This window comes from Thamnophis sirtalis, unplaced genomic scaffold, assembly GCF_051295495.1.
Source record: "Thamnophis sirtalis isolate CommonGarterSnake01/CBP01778 unplaced genomic scaffold, rThaSir2_p1.2 scaffold_10, whole genome shotgun sequence".
NCBI lineage: Eukaryota > Metazoa > Chordata > Lepidosauria > Squamata > Natricidae > Thamnophis > Thamnophis sirtalis.
In genome coordinates this window covers 21,781,594-21,798,686 of record NW_028261390.1, presented here as the reverse complement: position 1 = coordinate 21,798,686, position 17,093 = coordinate 21,781,594, and the positions used below count along the sequence as shown (strand labels likewise).

At 36.4% G+C, this 17,093-nt stretch overlaps 1 protein-coding gene and 1 long non-coding RNA gene across 3 annotated transcripts in view; one reads left to right on the top strand and one right to left on the bottom strand.

Annotated features, from left to right (window-relative positions):
* Positions 1-12,936, top strand: part of PAPSS1 (3'-phosphoadenosine 5'-phosphosulfate synthase 1) — a 54,006-nt gene extending 41,070 nt beyond the window's left edge. For both annotated transcript variants that reach the window (XM_087724186.1, XM_087724185.1), the window contains one exon: positions 12,066-12,936. In XM_087724186.1, coding sequence (XP_087580312.1) covers positions 12,066-12,204 — 139 coding nt within the window. In that variant the 3' untranslated portion in view covers positions 12,205-12,936. The remainder of the gene's footprint in view (positions 1-12,065) is intronic.
* LOC148043802 (uncharacterized) lies at positions 1,589-15,718 on the bottom strand. Its single transcript, XR_015697867.1, has 3 exons — positions 15,633-15,718; positions 4,301-4,462; positions 1,589-3,658 (listed from the first exon to the last, which is right to left on the bottom strand). It is a non-coding gene; the product is annotated as an uncharacterized LOC148043802 (long non-coding RNA).
* Positions 15,719-17,093: the final 1,375 nt, after the last annotated feature.

Sequence of the window (17,093 nt, the reverse complement as noted above, 5' to 3'; positions counted from 1 at the left end):
AAATTTGTCTATTTTTTCTGTATAAATAATGTTATCTTGTAGTATGTATTCTTTGCAGTGCTGCTGTTTTTATACAAGGGTTTGATTATCTATTGCATGGATTTTAACACCGCTATTCTTGATGAGAGAATAGAGTCTGGTAATTTGAAATATATCCTTTTAACATACTTCCTGTCATTTAATGTACTGCAACACATTTTTCAGAGCTGAAGAAGGAGGCAGTTTTAACATGATTGATTGAATTGTGTTAATTTGGGGGGCAAGATTTTCAGCTTTTTATTTTCTACAGCCAGTTAAGGAATTAAAGTGTTGCCTCTCTTCTCTCAGTTACGTAACAACCTCCATTTTATTTCTTTAAGAAAAGATTTAAAAATCAGAGTGATGCTATTCCTGGTCTTTCCAAAATTGGGTGATAAATTCAATACTGGAATTTAAAACTGGACTGAAAACCATTACCAGTGCATAAAACAGAAGTCAGTTTACTATTTTTAAAAAAAACCAGTTGCAAACTGTAGCTGCAAAAAACCTCCCATCTCTGCATTAGAAAGTTACTTTAACACTTTAAGAACAGCTTTAAAATATTAATATAATCCTGGAAGTGGATTGCACTGATCATCAGTTTGCCCCATTGTGTGTGTAACAAAGTGGTTTAAGTAATTAATTCCTCTGAGACACCATAAGTTTAACTCTGTTAAAGGCTTTCTACAGAAGGGGAGATGAAACAGCGCTCTAAGTTTCCTCAGGGCTTAAATCTGCAACTTTATTAATGCAACCTTTTAAAACAATTATAGTCTGGCAATTCCATATTGCATTCTGTGAGTTGAGGTCTGTTACATTATCCATCATTTCTTACTGTTACATCAGGGTATTGTTTTTAATTCTGGCCGTTTCAGAGCTTGCCTGGGTTGTGTTTTTAATATAATAAGGAATATTTCACAATAAACCCGCTCACTTTGGTCATATCATAAAACCATGAGAGAAGTCATGAGGCGTTTTATATAATTCACTCGCTAATCCCTTTTTGCCTCAAGGTTTCACTTTCCAATTTAGATCCAAATGGAAACTTCTATCAGTATCACATGTGACTGTCTGAAAGTATCGTCAGAAAAAAAGTATTTGCTACTAAAAAGTATTAAGTATTTTAGAAATAAGTATTTTTTTAAGAAAATGAAGCATTTTGTCTTGTGATTCCTCCCCCTTTTAAACTCCCTTTAAGGAGTTCTATTTCATATTTGTATGTTAACTTCACAATAAATACAGAAAAGAACAATTATAAAAGCCAGCACCTACTTCAATGCTAAACAAATTGACTTGGCTATTTGACTGGCTGTCTGGTGCATGTTCTGCTTTTGTACTTAAAGCAAAATTCAGTCAGAGTCCAGATCACTCTACCTCTTAAATTAAACGAGCATAGCCATGGGGATACCATAGTAATCCCCAGTCCTGTTTAATCGATTCAAAGGTTTAATTCTTGGGAGCCCCATACTTCTAGAGCCAAGGGATGGGGAAGGCCTGTGGCTTTTAAGCATAGTGGTAAATAGTATTGATGGTATTGACATCAAACAGTATCTCATTGATTCTTGAAAAATCTGTTGATGAGACTCATCAAGAAAAACATCCAACAGAAATCTGTTTTAAGACTCATCCCAGAGTCTTAAAAGTCAATATATTTGTCATTTGCTGTCCTTTGGTTCTAGTGAGTGTAGCTCACATGTCTAAGTGAAAGGTATTTGGGGTCTTAATTCTCAAAAACCTTTTATGCTCAGCATCTCAAAGAAAACAAAATTGCACAGAATAAACCCAACAAAGAATTAGGGTTTTTGTGGTTAGGAAGCAGGATGTCATATGAAATAAAGGCAGCTGTTAATTAAAAGCATATGAAAATAACTGAAGTTGTGCTGAGAAGTATGTGAATAATTACTAATTACACATACACACAGAGAGTTAATTTTACTTAAACATTTCTTCTCTGATATATAATCATCATTTTGCAGATCTGGGTAGATTCTGAGATCTTGGACTCATTCTGTTACCATTTTTTATTATCTCTGTTCCATTTTCCTTTCTTGAGGGGTTTGTATTAAATTTTAAGACACTCAGGATGTATTTTGTTTTTGTTTTGTGTTCATGCCTTTAAGTCATTGTTCCTGGCAACTGCTTGGATTGGTCCCTGCAGTTTTCTTGGCAAGATTTTCGGAAGTGGTTTGCCATTGCCTCCTTCCTACAGCTGAGAAAAAGTGACTGGCCTAAGTTAACCCAACTGGTTCTGTGTCAAAGATGGGAGTAGTAGTGGTCTCCTGGTTTTCGGCCTGGTATTTTAATCACTGCACCAAATTCTTTCTCCTCAATATGTTTTGACTACTTAGTTATCTTCAGGGAGCAACAAAAATAATCAAAGTCAGCTAAGCAAAGTAAATTAAAATAAATCATGACTAAAATGAATCAAATAAAATTAGCAAGTAGCTCATCAGCTGAACAGTGCCATTTTCATGACTTACATGAGATATTAATTTTTACTTGAGGTAATCTAAAGAAAATATAGATTTTGATATACTTAAGTTTTAATAAAAACTAATAATTCAATCTTGACTGCTATTTGTGTACTATAGTGGTACGAAAGACATATTTCTTACAATGAAAATATATTAACTAAGAATTTTGCAAAACCAAAAAGGTAGTGCAAAAATTACCATTGATTAAGTAACATTTTCTTCTGTTTCTTTTTTAAAAATGCCTCTCTCATGAGAGTTAGAAATTTGCAAAGCCACTATTGCTTGAGATTGATTATTAGCAACATACAAAATACTTAACATTTGTATTATACTACGCATAATTAAAAATATAATAAACCCTGCCCATAGATTTATAATTCAATTGATCTAAAAGGGAAAAAAAAGGATGGAACTGCAAACAGAAAGCAAAGGAACTCAGGTAGTAAATTTTTGAAAATGCTGCAATAATTTTATCTATATATTAAAAAATGGCTGTGTGTGTATGTTCCAACATAACTTTGGAGCGCCTTGAGCAATTTCAACAAAATTTGGTACACAGATGACTTACTCTCTGAAAACAAACACTGTGGGGGTAAGACACCCTAACAGCCTCGGGATGTGTATTCTGTTAAGATACAGCCTGTTGTGTCTTATAATGGCTTCTACTGTACTGCCTTAAATGGCTTTTACTGCCCAGCACAGTGGAGTTGCTATGGTAATGGCTTCACAGTACTCCACAAGGGGGTTCCCTTTGGTAAGAGGGAAATCCAACATTAGAAATTACATTTGGACTGGATATTTGTGAATGTCTAATGCAGGATTGGGATAAACAAATACCTGGGCAACGCAGCTTAACAGCTAGTAAAATTATAAGTAAAGGGCAACAGCCTAGCCTTATGCATATATGTCATGCCTTCCTTAAGAGAAGTGGAATCCTAGAATTAGAACTTTTTTCTGAGAGAGAAAGTCTTTTCATAATGTGTCTGAGGTATGAACATTTGAATTATTTGTGTCTCTAGTGAGAACTCTGGATTGAATTGTTTGTTCCATTTATTTCTTTTCTTGGTTGTCCAAGGTATCGTCAGGAAGCTACTCCAAAACCAAAGTTCAAAAGTGTCAGTATTCTTTCTGTCCTGCTTCTTCAAAGTTCAGCCAAGCGGGTAGGTCTAGACAGACGAAGAACAAAAAATGTCACAGTCTGGGCTGTAGTAGCCAAGATCCCTTTAGACATGCTCATGACAACAAAGAATTTGAGTGTAGTTAAACAATAACTGCTTCATTTTTTTGTGGGTGGCAGTTTGTGTTATGTGAATAACTGATAGCAACAGCACGTGGAAAAAGCTGAGAGCAAAAACAACAATAAATATTAACAACAACAATAATAATAATAATAATAAAATTGCTACAGGCTGTGAAAATGGAGAACATTATAAAAACAACAGAAGCAAAGGCAGAATATAAAGTGAAGCAGCTGGATGACAGATTAAATGGATGGAAAACCAAAGCTTTACATGGACAGCAATTGAAAACCATTGAAGGAAAATGTGATAACAACTTATCATGGGCATGGCTTAAGATGGGAACCATCAAGAAACAAACAGAAGGTTTTCAAGAACAAGCACCACAAACTAATGCCATGAAAACAAAGATACAAAAATCCACTGGCAATCCAAACTGTTGACTTTGCAATGACAAAGTTTCACATTTAATATGTGAGCGCAGCAAAATCACACAAGCTGATTACAAAGCTAGAAATGACCAAGTTGCTAAATTAATCCACTGGTCATTATATAAAAAATACGACTTACCTGTATCCAAAAAGTCATGGGAACGTAAAGTGGAAAAAGTTGTCTAAGATGAGAAGGTGAAGATCTTGTGGGACTTTCAAATACAGACGGATCGTTATTTGGAACTCAACATGCCAGATATCACAGTTGCCGAAAACCCAAGAGTACAATTTATTGATATTGCTGTACCAGGAGGTGCCAAAGTCAAAGAAAAAGAACTGGAAAAAAAATCATGAAATATTGTGACCTGGCCATCGAAACTATGTGATCATGGCTGAAACATGGTACCAAGTGCCCCATTGTCATTGGGGCACTTGGTACCAAGAATTTTACAAAATACATCAATAAATTGCAGCTTCCTGCAATAACAGCAGCGGAACTGCAAATAACTGCGCTACTCAGAACATCGTATATCTTAAGACTGTACTTGGTCGATACCTAGGGTGCTGGCAGCAACCCATATCAACCATCAGCCCCATTCAATAATATTTGTGATACATTTTTAAATGTTCAGTTGACTGGGTTACATGTTTAATGAATAAAAGTTTATAATAATAATAAATCATTTGTTAGGCATCTGCTAGGGTTTTCATTTTTATCGCAAAGAGAGAGCACCTTTACAGTGTATGAACCTTCCAAGAGTTACCAAAAGGAGCTTATTGTAGATCAGGGGTGTCAAACTCCCACCCGCGGGCTGGATGCGTCATGCTCTGGCCACGCCCATGCCCGTTTAGTGAAGGGGGGAAAAGTCTAGACACATCACATGATCCTGCTGTAATGACGTGAATTTGACACCCCTGCTGTAGCTCATGGGTAGCAAGCCTAAACATTTTTGCAAGCCTAAAGAAAATATCTCTTCTCTGGATAACCTATGCATCTCCTTGCCATAGAATTCAGTTCCTATGTATTCTTCCATCACCATCAGGAGACGTAGCATGGAAAAGCATTACATTGAGCAAACTTTTCCAATCTTCCTAATTAATTAGAGTGAAAAGATGTGTTTACTGTAGTTGGATTGGAGAAAAGATGGCTGGCAACATGTGAAAGCAGAACTCCCATTTGGGATGGTGTCTGTAGCATGCAGCCCAGATGTAGGGCGAAATGTTCTTAGGAGAAGGTGCCTGGGGAGCCGCTCTTGAAATCCCCCTTCAAAGGGAAGGCATACCAGCCGCCTGGATTCAATGCACACAACTTGGCGCTGTGGGAGAATGTAAGGTTTTAATAGGTCTGCCTTTTTTCTTTTAATCAAAAAGCACCGAACAAACTGATGGGCTTTTATTATTCCATGTCTCTTGCCAAATAGCAGGCCAGATTTTCTATTTAAATACATAGTGAGTTGAAGTCAAATGAAGTAGAATGTTTGACTGTTTGTTGCCTGTAATGATGAGTGATGTTAGCCCAGATAAGCTATGCTGGACCTCCCATGGTTAGAACCGTAGGAGTGGGAAGAATATTAGAATGCTCTTGGATCTCCCTTCTGTCATAGTTTGGAAGTAGGAGCAGATAAATTACATGAAAACATACTGGTCTCCCTTTTCCAGTGTTGGAGTACTATACTGACAGTTTCCCAGCCTATTCCCTAATTTTCGGGATTGTGTTTTGTCACCTGTTTCAAATGAAAAGAGGGACGGTTAGGTGTACTGGTTTAGATATCAGGATATAAACTGGGAGATTGTGAGTTCTAGCCCTACCTTACACACAAAGGTGACCTTGTGACATTCACTCGTGTTTGGCCCTAGGAAGAAGGAGACAATGGACAACCTCGTCTAAAGCCTTACCCCTTAAAATTGCGGGGTATACTCCAGGCAGTTTCCAGGAGAAACAAAATGACTCAAAGAACCCCCCGAACAATAGCCTAAATGTTATGTTAATTGTCACATAAATCTGGCACAATCTAGGAAGTGTCAACTTTTTCAGCTTTCAATATCCAAACATTAGGGGTGCTCCAAAGTTGTGACATGCCTTGGGGATTGTAAAGATATTTTGGTTATTTTAATATAATTAAGATGTGCCTGGTAAGTAACTCCATAAATATCATAACTTTTTAACATTTTGTTTCATATAGCACTCACACATTTGGTTGCTCTTGAAGGCTTGTTCTTAAAAGCAATAGTGATAGCAGGTTGGGATACTTATTATTATATTTATAATGATGAACAAAATGCACAGATTTGTAAGTCAGTGAAGTTTTTTAGAATGAAAACTGGAAAATTCTGTTTTGTGACAGAATGCCCGTCTTTTCCTAATCTATTAGACAGGCTTTATACAACAGTAGCCAGCATGTATTTGTAATTGCATATATTCTGGAACAGTCTGTAGGTCAATATGAGTAAAATATATGTTCTTTCATAATGGGATTTGCTCTTAGGTCAATGGTAGAGTATAAGCTTTGGGAATTTTAAGCCGGCATGCCTCCATTTAAAAGGAGCAAGTAGAGAAAATAGGAAAATCCTCTGTCTGAAACCAATTCTTTTGATTTTTCTAAAATAAATCCATTAAAAGGACTCCAATGTACAGTAGTGGCCAAAATTGTGGAAACCTTTTGGGAAAAGTATTTTCTAAAACTAGCTAATAACGCCACTTTTGTTTGCAATAGTACCATAAAATTATATATCAATGGAAATATAATTTAATTAAGAATGTAATGCAATAGCTTTTTATGAAGGATTTGCTATTAAAATAGCACTTATAAAGAAGAAAAGTGAAATGAGATATACAAAAATTATCACCATGTCAATTAATACTTAGTTGGGTAACCCTTAACATGAATTATGGCCTTAACAACATCGTCCCATGGAGTGAACCAAATCTTTTAGTTCTGCAGCTGTTATAATGTGAAACCAAGATTGAATTATTGCTTCTATTAACTGGGTTTTATTGCTGGGTTGCTTCTGACTAACAAGTTTCTTTAGTTGGCTCCATAGATTTTCAATTGGGTTAAAGTCTGGGCTATTCCCAGGTCATTCCAGCAGTAGAATATGATTATCTTGAAACTAAAAAAAAAATGGTATCATTAGCCATCAAACCTCAAAAATACACTTTTCCACAATTTTGGCCACTACTGTAGGGTAACAAAGAGGTAATGTATTATACAACTCTTATTTCAGTCATAAAATGCATCATTTTATGAATTACTATGTGGGCACACCCTGTTGCAATACCTCTATAATTTCTCTTTAATCTGGTAAGGAGTTTTATTTATATATTTAAATATTCATGATACCAACTAAAGTTCTACAGTTTTCCCCATCTGGTAACAAGAGATTTTATCTATCATATTGTGCCATCCTATTTCTTTACCCTGAAGCTTCATAAAACTGATTTGTAATTTGAGAAGTTGTAAGAGAGTTCCATATTTGTGCGGAATACCCAGACATTGGTTCACTTGTTTTAATGACACAGATTGTCCATAGCTCTGTTGCGTCTGTTATACAGAAATGGTTGATAAAAAACACATTAACAGTATCTTTCGGCACTTGATTCAATTAGGAAATGTCTCTAATTTGCACTGTTTATTCCTAGTTCAGATCTTCCATTAAACTTCTTTTGAGTAACTCAGTATAGTTTATTCTCCAAACTGAAATACATTTTGAATGCCAGATTAAATGGAAAATAAACTGTTTCTCATTAATACTTATTATGAAGCGTGTGTTGGCTTTTCTCTTTTTCTTTTTTGAAAGACCCCTGTAATCTTTCTTTTTCAGAGAGCTGAATTCATTCACAATTGTTATCCAGTACGAATGTCACTGTAAGATGGCATGGCTTAAAACTAACCACATATAATTCGACCCCATTGTGAGTTCATTATTTAGGCAAAAACTCTCTTCTCATTGTGTTGTCTTTCTTGGTTAATAAGAATAGTAAAAAGAGGACAGCCTTAGGAATGAGGAGCTACAGAATACAGATGGTAGAATAGATGCAGAAGTTCAGTTCTTGAAATTGCATAGAACAATACGATTAGAACATAGAGCACTAGTGAATTGTTAACAGTAAGTATATAAACTAGGCTCCCTATGTGACAAATCTATGGGTGTAACATTGCCAATTATATCACAAATATATCACAACATTTCAAAAATTTCCTATTTTGAATTGGCAGTGAACATAGAGATATAATGGTCATATTTTTTTTAAATGGTGTTGTTTGATTCCTAGGAAAAATATATTTATTTTTGCTTTGCTATCATAAATGCAATATAGAAGAGAGACCTTTTGAGTGTTCATGGAAGAACTCCTAAAAGTATTATTGCTTTGAGGTTTAGAATTTAATAAACTATAGGGAATAATTTTGGGGACATAGTGCCTCAGCAGTTAAAGCTGCTGAGCTAGTCATCTAGAAAGCTGACAGCCTGGGTTCAAGATTCGACCTCCTTACAACAGGGTGAGCTCCAGATACTTGCCCGAGCTCTTGCCCACACAAAAGCATGCAAATGCAAGTAGATAAATAGGTACCACTTCAGTATGAAGGTAACAGTGCATCTCAGTGTACAGTCATGGTGGCCACATGACCATGGAAATATCTGGACATTGCTGATTCCCTTGGGTAAAAAATAGAGATGATTGCATCCCCTTAGGGATGGAAACAATGGATAGGGAAAACCTTTACTTATAGGAAATAAAAGAAAGGAATAGGTAAGGACAAAAATATAAAATTCAGCTTGGCCTAAATGTGTTTTGAGGTATTTCTGGCAAGTGAGCAGGGCAAGCAAGGAATATAAAACCAAAAAATAATACTGAAAATCACTGTGTGAGGTCTTGCTTGGGGAATGTTCTCACAAGAGAAATATAGTTGGTACCTATGTATCAGCCTTTGACAAAAGTTCAAGATAATTCTCTCACACTGATTAATGACATTTATCTTCAACAAATACTGTATTTTTTCCTAAACTTTAAAGCACATACATTTTCTATTAATATATATATGTTATTTTATTTACCTTTTTTAAAAAAAATAATTACTTTGCAGCTGCATCAGACAGCTACAATTACTGGACAAGTAGTAATGGACAAACAGATTAGAACTTCACTTCTTCCATGTTGTTTTCAGAGCATTAATATGAAAAAAGTGTTTGATTGCCTTTTTGAAGCATGTGCTTTCTACTTCTCTCCCTAGTTTATATCCCCAGCTTTCCTGTTTTGATCTCCCATCTAGGTGTTAACCCAAAATCCAAACAACCTAAATTGGCATTTTGAAGTCTGCCAAGATTGGCCAGCTGTGATAAAATAGAAATATAATAAATGTTCATGTCATAAATATAAACAGACAAGGCATGGCATGATCAATCATAATCTGAATATATGAAAGTACTATTGCAATAAGATTTGTACTTATTTAATGTTCTTTTTTTTAAAAAATGGCCAGACTAAAAAAAAAAGATTCTACAAAGCTTTAAATATGACCAAGGACAATTCATTAAAAAAAACGAAGACATTAAGCAGCTAAGAAAAAGAACAAAATGCCAAAAGCATAGTGGAATATAAATTTAATCTTGGATGGGGAACTAATGAAAAGAAGGAGTAGGGGTAACATGATAGCAGTGTTCCATTATCTAAGGGGCTACTACAGAGAAGTCGGGGTCAACCTATTCTCCAAAGCACCTGAAGGCAGGATAAGAAGCAATGGGTAGAAACTAATCCAAGAGACAAACAACCTAGAACTAAAGAGAAATTTCCTGACAGCCCAATCAATCAGTAGAACAACTTGCCTTCAGAAATTGTGGATGTTCCATCATTGGAGACTTTTTAAGAAGAGATTGGATAATCAATTGTCTGAAATTGTATAGGGTCTCCTGCTTGAGCAGGGGATTGGATTAGAAGATCTCCAAGGTTTCTTCCAAGTCTGTTATTCTGTTAACTCATCCAAGGTGTGTTAACCCATCACCCAAGGTGCTGCAATCCCAGAGTTCCAGGATTGCGTCAGATAGGATGTATGAGTTCTTAGATGTTTAAATGTGACAAACACTTAACTGGCATCCACCACCATTGGAGCTGCAGAGGTAGACAACCTAATGTTTTCCTGATGTTTTGCACCCCAGATTCAATATGCCCAAGCCATAGAAATTGTCTAGCACCGGAGAGGGTATCAGTTCCATCTTCCAAGGATTTTAAGATCAGAACTGTATTTGGAATAAGACCATGAGCTTGCCAGCTCTAAATTGTTAATAGTATTTTGCACTACTGTTAACTAATCAGTTCATTGCACAGAAATCCTGGGATAATTTCTGAGAATTGCAGTGATCCTTGCGAATTTGTACCCATACAGTTCAAAGATTATGCTGCTAATTTTTTGCACGTACAGTGAGAAGACTTGTTCTTTATTTGCTAAGTAATGCGTATAGTTTAACATTCAGACAAGCAAATTAGCCCCAAATACATTTGGTTCCCATTTTCTTCTGTCTTGAGCCATATCCAACTGAAGTCAGCATTTGGCTTATATTTAAGATGGATCAATTGAAAATGACTAAAACATAGATGGAACAGGCTGAGTGAAAGAGCAAGAAAAAATATTTCTTTTTATTGTTGATTAATCACTCTTGCTTCGGAGACTTGAAAACTGTATGTGTGTGTCTTGCGTTTGTACTTTTTGAGGCTGCATGTTTTTAAATTGCTTAATAAAAGCCTAGATAAATAGTGTATCTCATGGCTACCTGGATATTTGATATTGTTTTTCTTATGTATCCATTTGGCAATTTGTGTCATGCTGTCAACTGAATGCAAATACTTTATTTTCTGGGAAAAGTGCTCTTTACTAATTAATTTAGGCTGTAACATAAGTAAATAGGCGGTACCTTACGAACAAATAATTCATTTTGTTTTCTGAGAAAGAATGTTTATGGAAGCAGAATATCCATATAGAAGAAGGTAAATAGCAGCTTTGGGAAGATGAAAACCGTCTAAATTCACAAAAACACAACAGAATTTGTTTTAAAGAAATCATAGGATGTCAGGTGTTTTTGGAAGCACAGAGCAGGAAAGCATATCATAGAAAAGCATATCTTCAGCAAAGCATGGAAAGACTGACCAAAAATTGAATCATATGATGCCATACTGCAGTTCTGTGGCAGATTTTACTTGTGTATAATATTTTTGAATGGACAAAATAAACCACGGGGTTTCCCAATAGTTCATTTGTGTTGTGAGCACATTTGGCATGCTAAAAGAAAATTGTAAAATCTTATCTCCCCTTTTCCCTGACATCCCATTCATTCCAATGTTGTCGAATGACATATTTCCCACATCCATGCAGCAAAAAAACCCAGTGCCTGTCACTGCTAGTGTGATCCTTTATAATTGTAAGATGCTAATTTGGCTTACAATACAGGTAGTCCTTGATTTACAGCTATTTGTTTAGCAACCATTCATTTCACCAGCACTGGTTAAAAAGTTGTTTACAATTAAGACCGCTTGCAGCATTCCCTCAGTCATGTGATCAAAATTCAAGCGCTTGACAATTGGCATGTATCTATGATGTTTGTTGGGTCCGTGGGTCATGTGATCACCACTTGCACTCTTCCGAGCCAGTTTCCAAAAAGCAAAGGCAATGGGGGGAAATGGGACTCACCTAATCACCACATGGTTCATTTAACAACCTTGGTGATTCTCTTAACAAGTGCAGCAAAAAAAAGGCACAACTTGCTGAAAAACATTGTTCTTAGCAACAGAAATTCTGGTTTCAGTTGTGGTATTACTGAGTTACTGCCTGTAATTTTAAATGCAAGCAAAGTTCAATTGAAACTCACTGCATATTCCTTCTAAAAGGTTTCTTTCTTTCTTCTTTTTATTTTAGCCATGAAGATTTTGAATTCATTTCAGGAACTCGCATGCGCAAACTGGCTCGAGAAGGTCAAAATCCTCCGGAAGGTTTCATGGCTCCTAAAGCGTGGACTGTCCTGACAGAGTATTACCAATCCTTGGAAAAAGTTTAAGCTGCTCTTGTTCATTGAGATCAACCTTTGACACTTGATTTATTGACAAGACAGGGGACCACTCAGTGATGCTGCTTTGTTGCAGCCTCCATCAGAACACCATTCCTAAATATCTTCCTTAAGAACCATTCTATGATTTTCTTACATGTTTTGTTACATATTGCTAACAAACTTGTTTTTTAATGTCTTTTCTTTATTTACGTTTTTATTATAGTAGGTTTTTTAAAAAAAAAATCCTTTGTTTTAATATTCTATTTACTCCTCTTAGTTGACCTGCACTTTTCTGGGATGCTGAAACTTACTTTTTTTTTCTTTTCCCTTTATGTAATGGAATTCCAACACTGTGTTTTATAGTTTAAGGAATAACTATTATAATCTGATTACATGAGCTAGAAAAAGGTGTTGAATTTGATCATCATAAAATGGATTTTAATGTACTACACTTGTACTTTTCGGTCTGGACTTGGAGGTTCTTATATGGAATCTCCAAAGTAACAATGGATGGGAAATTAAACATTGTTTGATAAATGTGTGATTTTTATTTTTGCCTAGCTTTTTCTTAATCATGTATAAAAATTATGGGAAATACAACAAGGCATTCTGATTATATGGATCACTAATTTTGTTTCATGTGTTTCTGGTGGTTGTAACACTATTGCAGTCTTTCAAACTTTTGTTTTAAACTTTTCTGCTCAATATAGTGCTCTTTTAAAATTATTTTGATTGATACGATTATTCTTTAAGCTCCAGTCTCATTTAGCTCAGTGTGTTGGCTGCTAATTAAGCACAAAGGTTTGCCCTTCTGGAGAAAAGAAAGCTTGGGTAAAAAGATATTTGTCTGTTTCAAAAATGCCTGCTTTGATCCTTTGACATTTCAATATTTGGGGGCTGCAAGTTAATTGAATTAACATAAAGCAGCCTTGTTATTGTAGAAGCTGTACATGTGAATTTTAACTTCCCGCTAGGTACTATCTCTGCTTTGTTTAGATACTTTACAGTTTATGTCCTTAAAGTATCAGTGCCTTAAAACTAAAGGTGAACGTTTGTATAAGAGCATATTCTACAGCAAAGCATGCAAGAAGGTTCCAGGCTCAATTCTTGATTTTTCCAGTTAGAGGGACTGAAAACATTTGTTTCCAACCCTGGAAAGAGTTAGCTGGAGGATTGATCGTTGGACTTGATGTCTACATACATTAAACTCAGCAAGATTAAGAAACACTGGTCTATCGAGACAACCAACATAGAATTAGATAGATGAATCATGTGATTCTATAGAAAGGAGTTTCCAAATACTGTTAACAGTAATTTAGATTATGTAAGCCAAGAATATTACAATTATAGGTGAAGAAAAAACAACAAGAGCAAACAAGCATCAAGAACTTTCCTCTGCTATTACACACACAAACAGAATCCTAAGGACTTTCTAAAATCCATCTACTTAAAACTATACAATAGGTACTCCATGACTTACAATTACCTTGTGGGATCAGAGCTTCCATTGTAATGTTAAGTGAATGATGGCCAATTTTATGGTCTTTTTGCCAAGGTTACATGCATCACAGGGTCATTAAGCAAATCTGGCTTCCCTTGTTGACTTTGCTTGTTGGAAACCCCCTGGGAAGGTGGTAAATGGTGATCAGGTGACCCCAACACACTGCAACCATCATAAATACATGTCAGTTGAAAAGCCCCCAAATTTTGTTTGTGGCCATTAGAATTTTGTGATAATTTTTAAGTGTGAGAGCTGGTTGTTTTTTCAGCACTGTCATAATTGGGAACAGTCATTAAATGAATGGTTGTAAGTCGAGGACTACCCGTATGGGAAAAAATGGCCATAATTCTGTTCTGACCTAGGCTTCCCAAAAGCACGAAGCCGACTCCTCATCCCAATAAAACCCCTTTTATTTAGTTTAAAGTGAATTCCTCTCTAGCAAAGTCCCAGCCAACAGTTTTACAAGAGATTTCACAACTACAGACCTTTATCAGGCTTTCTAGAGCTGCCCGGCTGAAGTCCCAGCCAACAGTTTTACAAGAGATTTCACAACTACAGACCTTTATCAGGCTTTCTAGAGCTGCCCGGCTGATATCTTCCAAACGCCACTCTGTAGCAGACAATACTTGGCAAGAAGTCAGGAACAGATCTTCACCCTAATGAATTGAACTAATTGTCTCCTTCAAACTCCTCTCGCCTTTCACTCCTCTTTATTCCCTATGGGAGAAGCCGGTTACCGTCCACTTGTGGTTTTACTCCTAAGCCGACCCTTGTTCCTTAACCTTTCCCTTCTGGCAGCTCTGCACATGTGCACACAGGCAACATGCTCCAGCTTTTCTTCTGCCCCACTGATGTCTGACTCTGAAGGCAGCTGATAACTGTCAGACTGTCCTGGCCCCATCTCTGCCTCCGATGCAGAGCACCTGTCAGAGCCTTCCCCCAGACTCCAGGACTGGCCCATGTTTCTTCCCAACCTCCTCACTGTCTGAATCTGGTGCTAGCTCTGCTGGTGAGCCACAAGAAATTCAATATTAGTACAACATTGAAGAAAAATGGATCAATTATAGTTAAAATTAGGCAATGGGCAAGTAAATCTGGGGGAAAAAAAGAATGTACTCATTTGTGAAAAGATAGTATTTTGGTTAAGAGTATGCATTAGAAAGCCTGCAGTTGAATCATCATATGTGACAATATCTGACCAAAATGTAAATTGGATCTTGTATGATACCACCCAACTAATAAAAAACATTGAGGACAATGTGTAGGAGATGACCAGGAATAGCCTGAGGGAGGGTTCAACAGGCAGAACAAGAAACAATGGATGGAAACTAATCAAGAAGAGAACCAACCCAGCACTAAGAAGAAATTTCCTGACAGTAAGAATAATTAATAAGTGGAACGATTAATTGCCTCCAGAAGTCGTGGGTGCTCCAACGCTGGAGGTTTTAAAAAGAGATTGTAAAACCATTTGTCTGAAATGTACAGCGTTTCTTGCTTGAATTTGGACTAGAAGAACTCCAGGGGTCCTTCCAACTCTGTTATTCTGTTAAATGAATGGTTGCTACAGTAGAGGAGAAGGAGGTACTCTGAGGAACAGGAAGTGGAATATGCCTGTTTATTGTCCCTTCAGTAAAATTGCCAGTCCTCACTTTGACAGGCCCGCATTGTTTTTGCAGTCATAAGGATTCCTACCAGTTTGCAGCCTGCCACTTGTATCCATGGGGTAGGTCACCCAAATTCATTTATTTTAGGGTCACAGGCAGAGGTGGTATTCAGCCGGTTTGGACCAGTTTGGGCGAACCGGTAGCTCTGACGATCAGCTGGCCCCACCCACCTGCCCTGCTGTATCCTGCTGTATCATTTATTTCTTGTTTTCTAGCTCATCTCAATCACATGGCACAGCTGATTCCCCCCCCCCCCCCGCTGTTTTACTTACAGTTGCTGACTTGGAAGGTAAGCAGCTGAGCTTCTAAATTCTCCATTTTCAGCGTGCGTTCACTAAACTGATTGTTAAACTGGCAGCATCCCACCACTGCCCACAGGATTACATTTGAGAACTCTGTCCTAATATAGCCCTGTTAGCAAGATGGAATTGCTAAGCAATTCCTCTTAAAGCTATACACACTCAAAATCGAAGTCCTGAACTGACATGTAGACATTTTTTTTCTGTCAATGAAGACTAAGAAACTTGGCTCGGACCTGGAACCCTGAATTTTACAGCCCGGATTGCTCAATAGAAACAGACCTGGAATTGTTGCAAACAATTAAAACTATTAAAACAAAAGTCTGGAGCAGGACCAAAGGATTCGAGCTGTAAATACTATTATATCTGCAATTAAAAATAGAGAAAAGAAATAATGATTTATGTCTCTGTGATTTCAGTTTTGTCATCTCTGTAAATGCGTGTTTTCATAGCCAGAAAATTGGTCAGAAAAATACCACGTTTTCCTACTTTTTCATGAAAATGGCATAATTTCCCGATAGTCTTAAAATAAGTTTACTGTTTGTGTGCTTCCATTACAGTAGTGTGTATCTGGAAGATATGCCTCTTAGGAATAAGTGATGCAAATTGCAGAGCATAAAACTAAATGGCAAAACCAAAAATGTAGATAGTTGCTTGTTAGATCGAGTGGATGAGACAGACTCAAGCTTCAGTGACAAACAACAGCTCTATTGGAATATCTGCAGAATCCAGCGCCGCTCTATTTGACAACTAGCCCTTTTATAGAGAGCTGTCAAACGGCTCGGCCAATCACCACATTTTCCCACCTGGGTGGGACCTTGGTGGAACCTACCATACTGGCTGTCAGTATGTAACATTGCTCATTGCTAATCATACTAATTTGAAAAACATTGCTTACATTTTGTGAACCTATTTATATTTATATTACAAACGAAGCCCCTTTTCTAGGGTTTACAGCCTACTCAAAATACCCAATTAAAAAGCGATATCAGTTTCAAAATATCCAGTTATAAGAAAGGACTAAAATTTAAAAAAAAAACCTGTTTGGAAAGAATTACCGGCATGTTATATAAAATTTACTTATTCTGTGGAACCAATACTTTTCCTAAGTAAGTAAACAATCTTCAAAAATAAATGATTTGCAAAAATTAGTCATGGACTCTTGTTACCAACCAAACTCTAATTTCAAGCATCTTGAAAACAAAGGGTAATTATTGGGTGCCATTAAGAAATCTAACTTTTAATTGAAAGTGATCATCAGTAATTCCTTATCAAATTGAACTGACATATCTTATGGGGTGCCTTAAGGTTGGGTTCTTTAATCTTATTTAAAAATAATAATGGCTTTGAGGCAGAGATGGCAAATATGTAAATGTCATAAAGTCAAATAGTATAACTAATCTAGAAGGCAAAAATAAAATTCAAAACCATCTT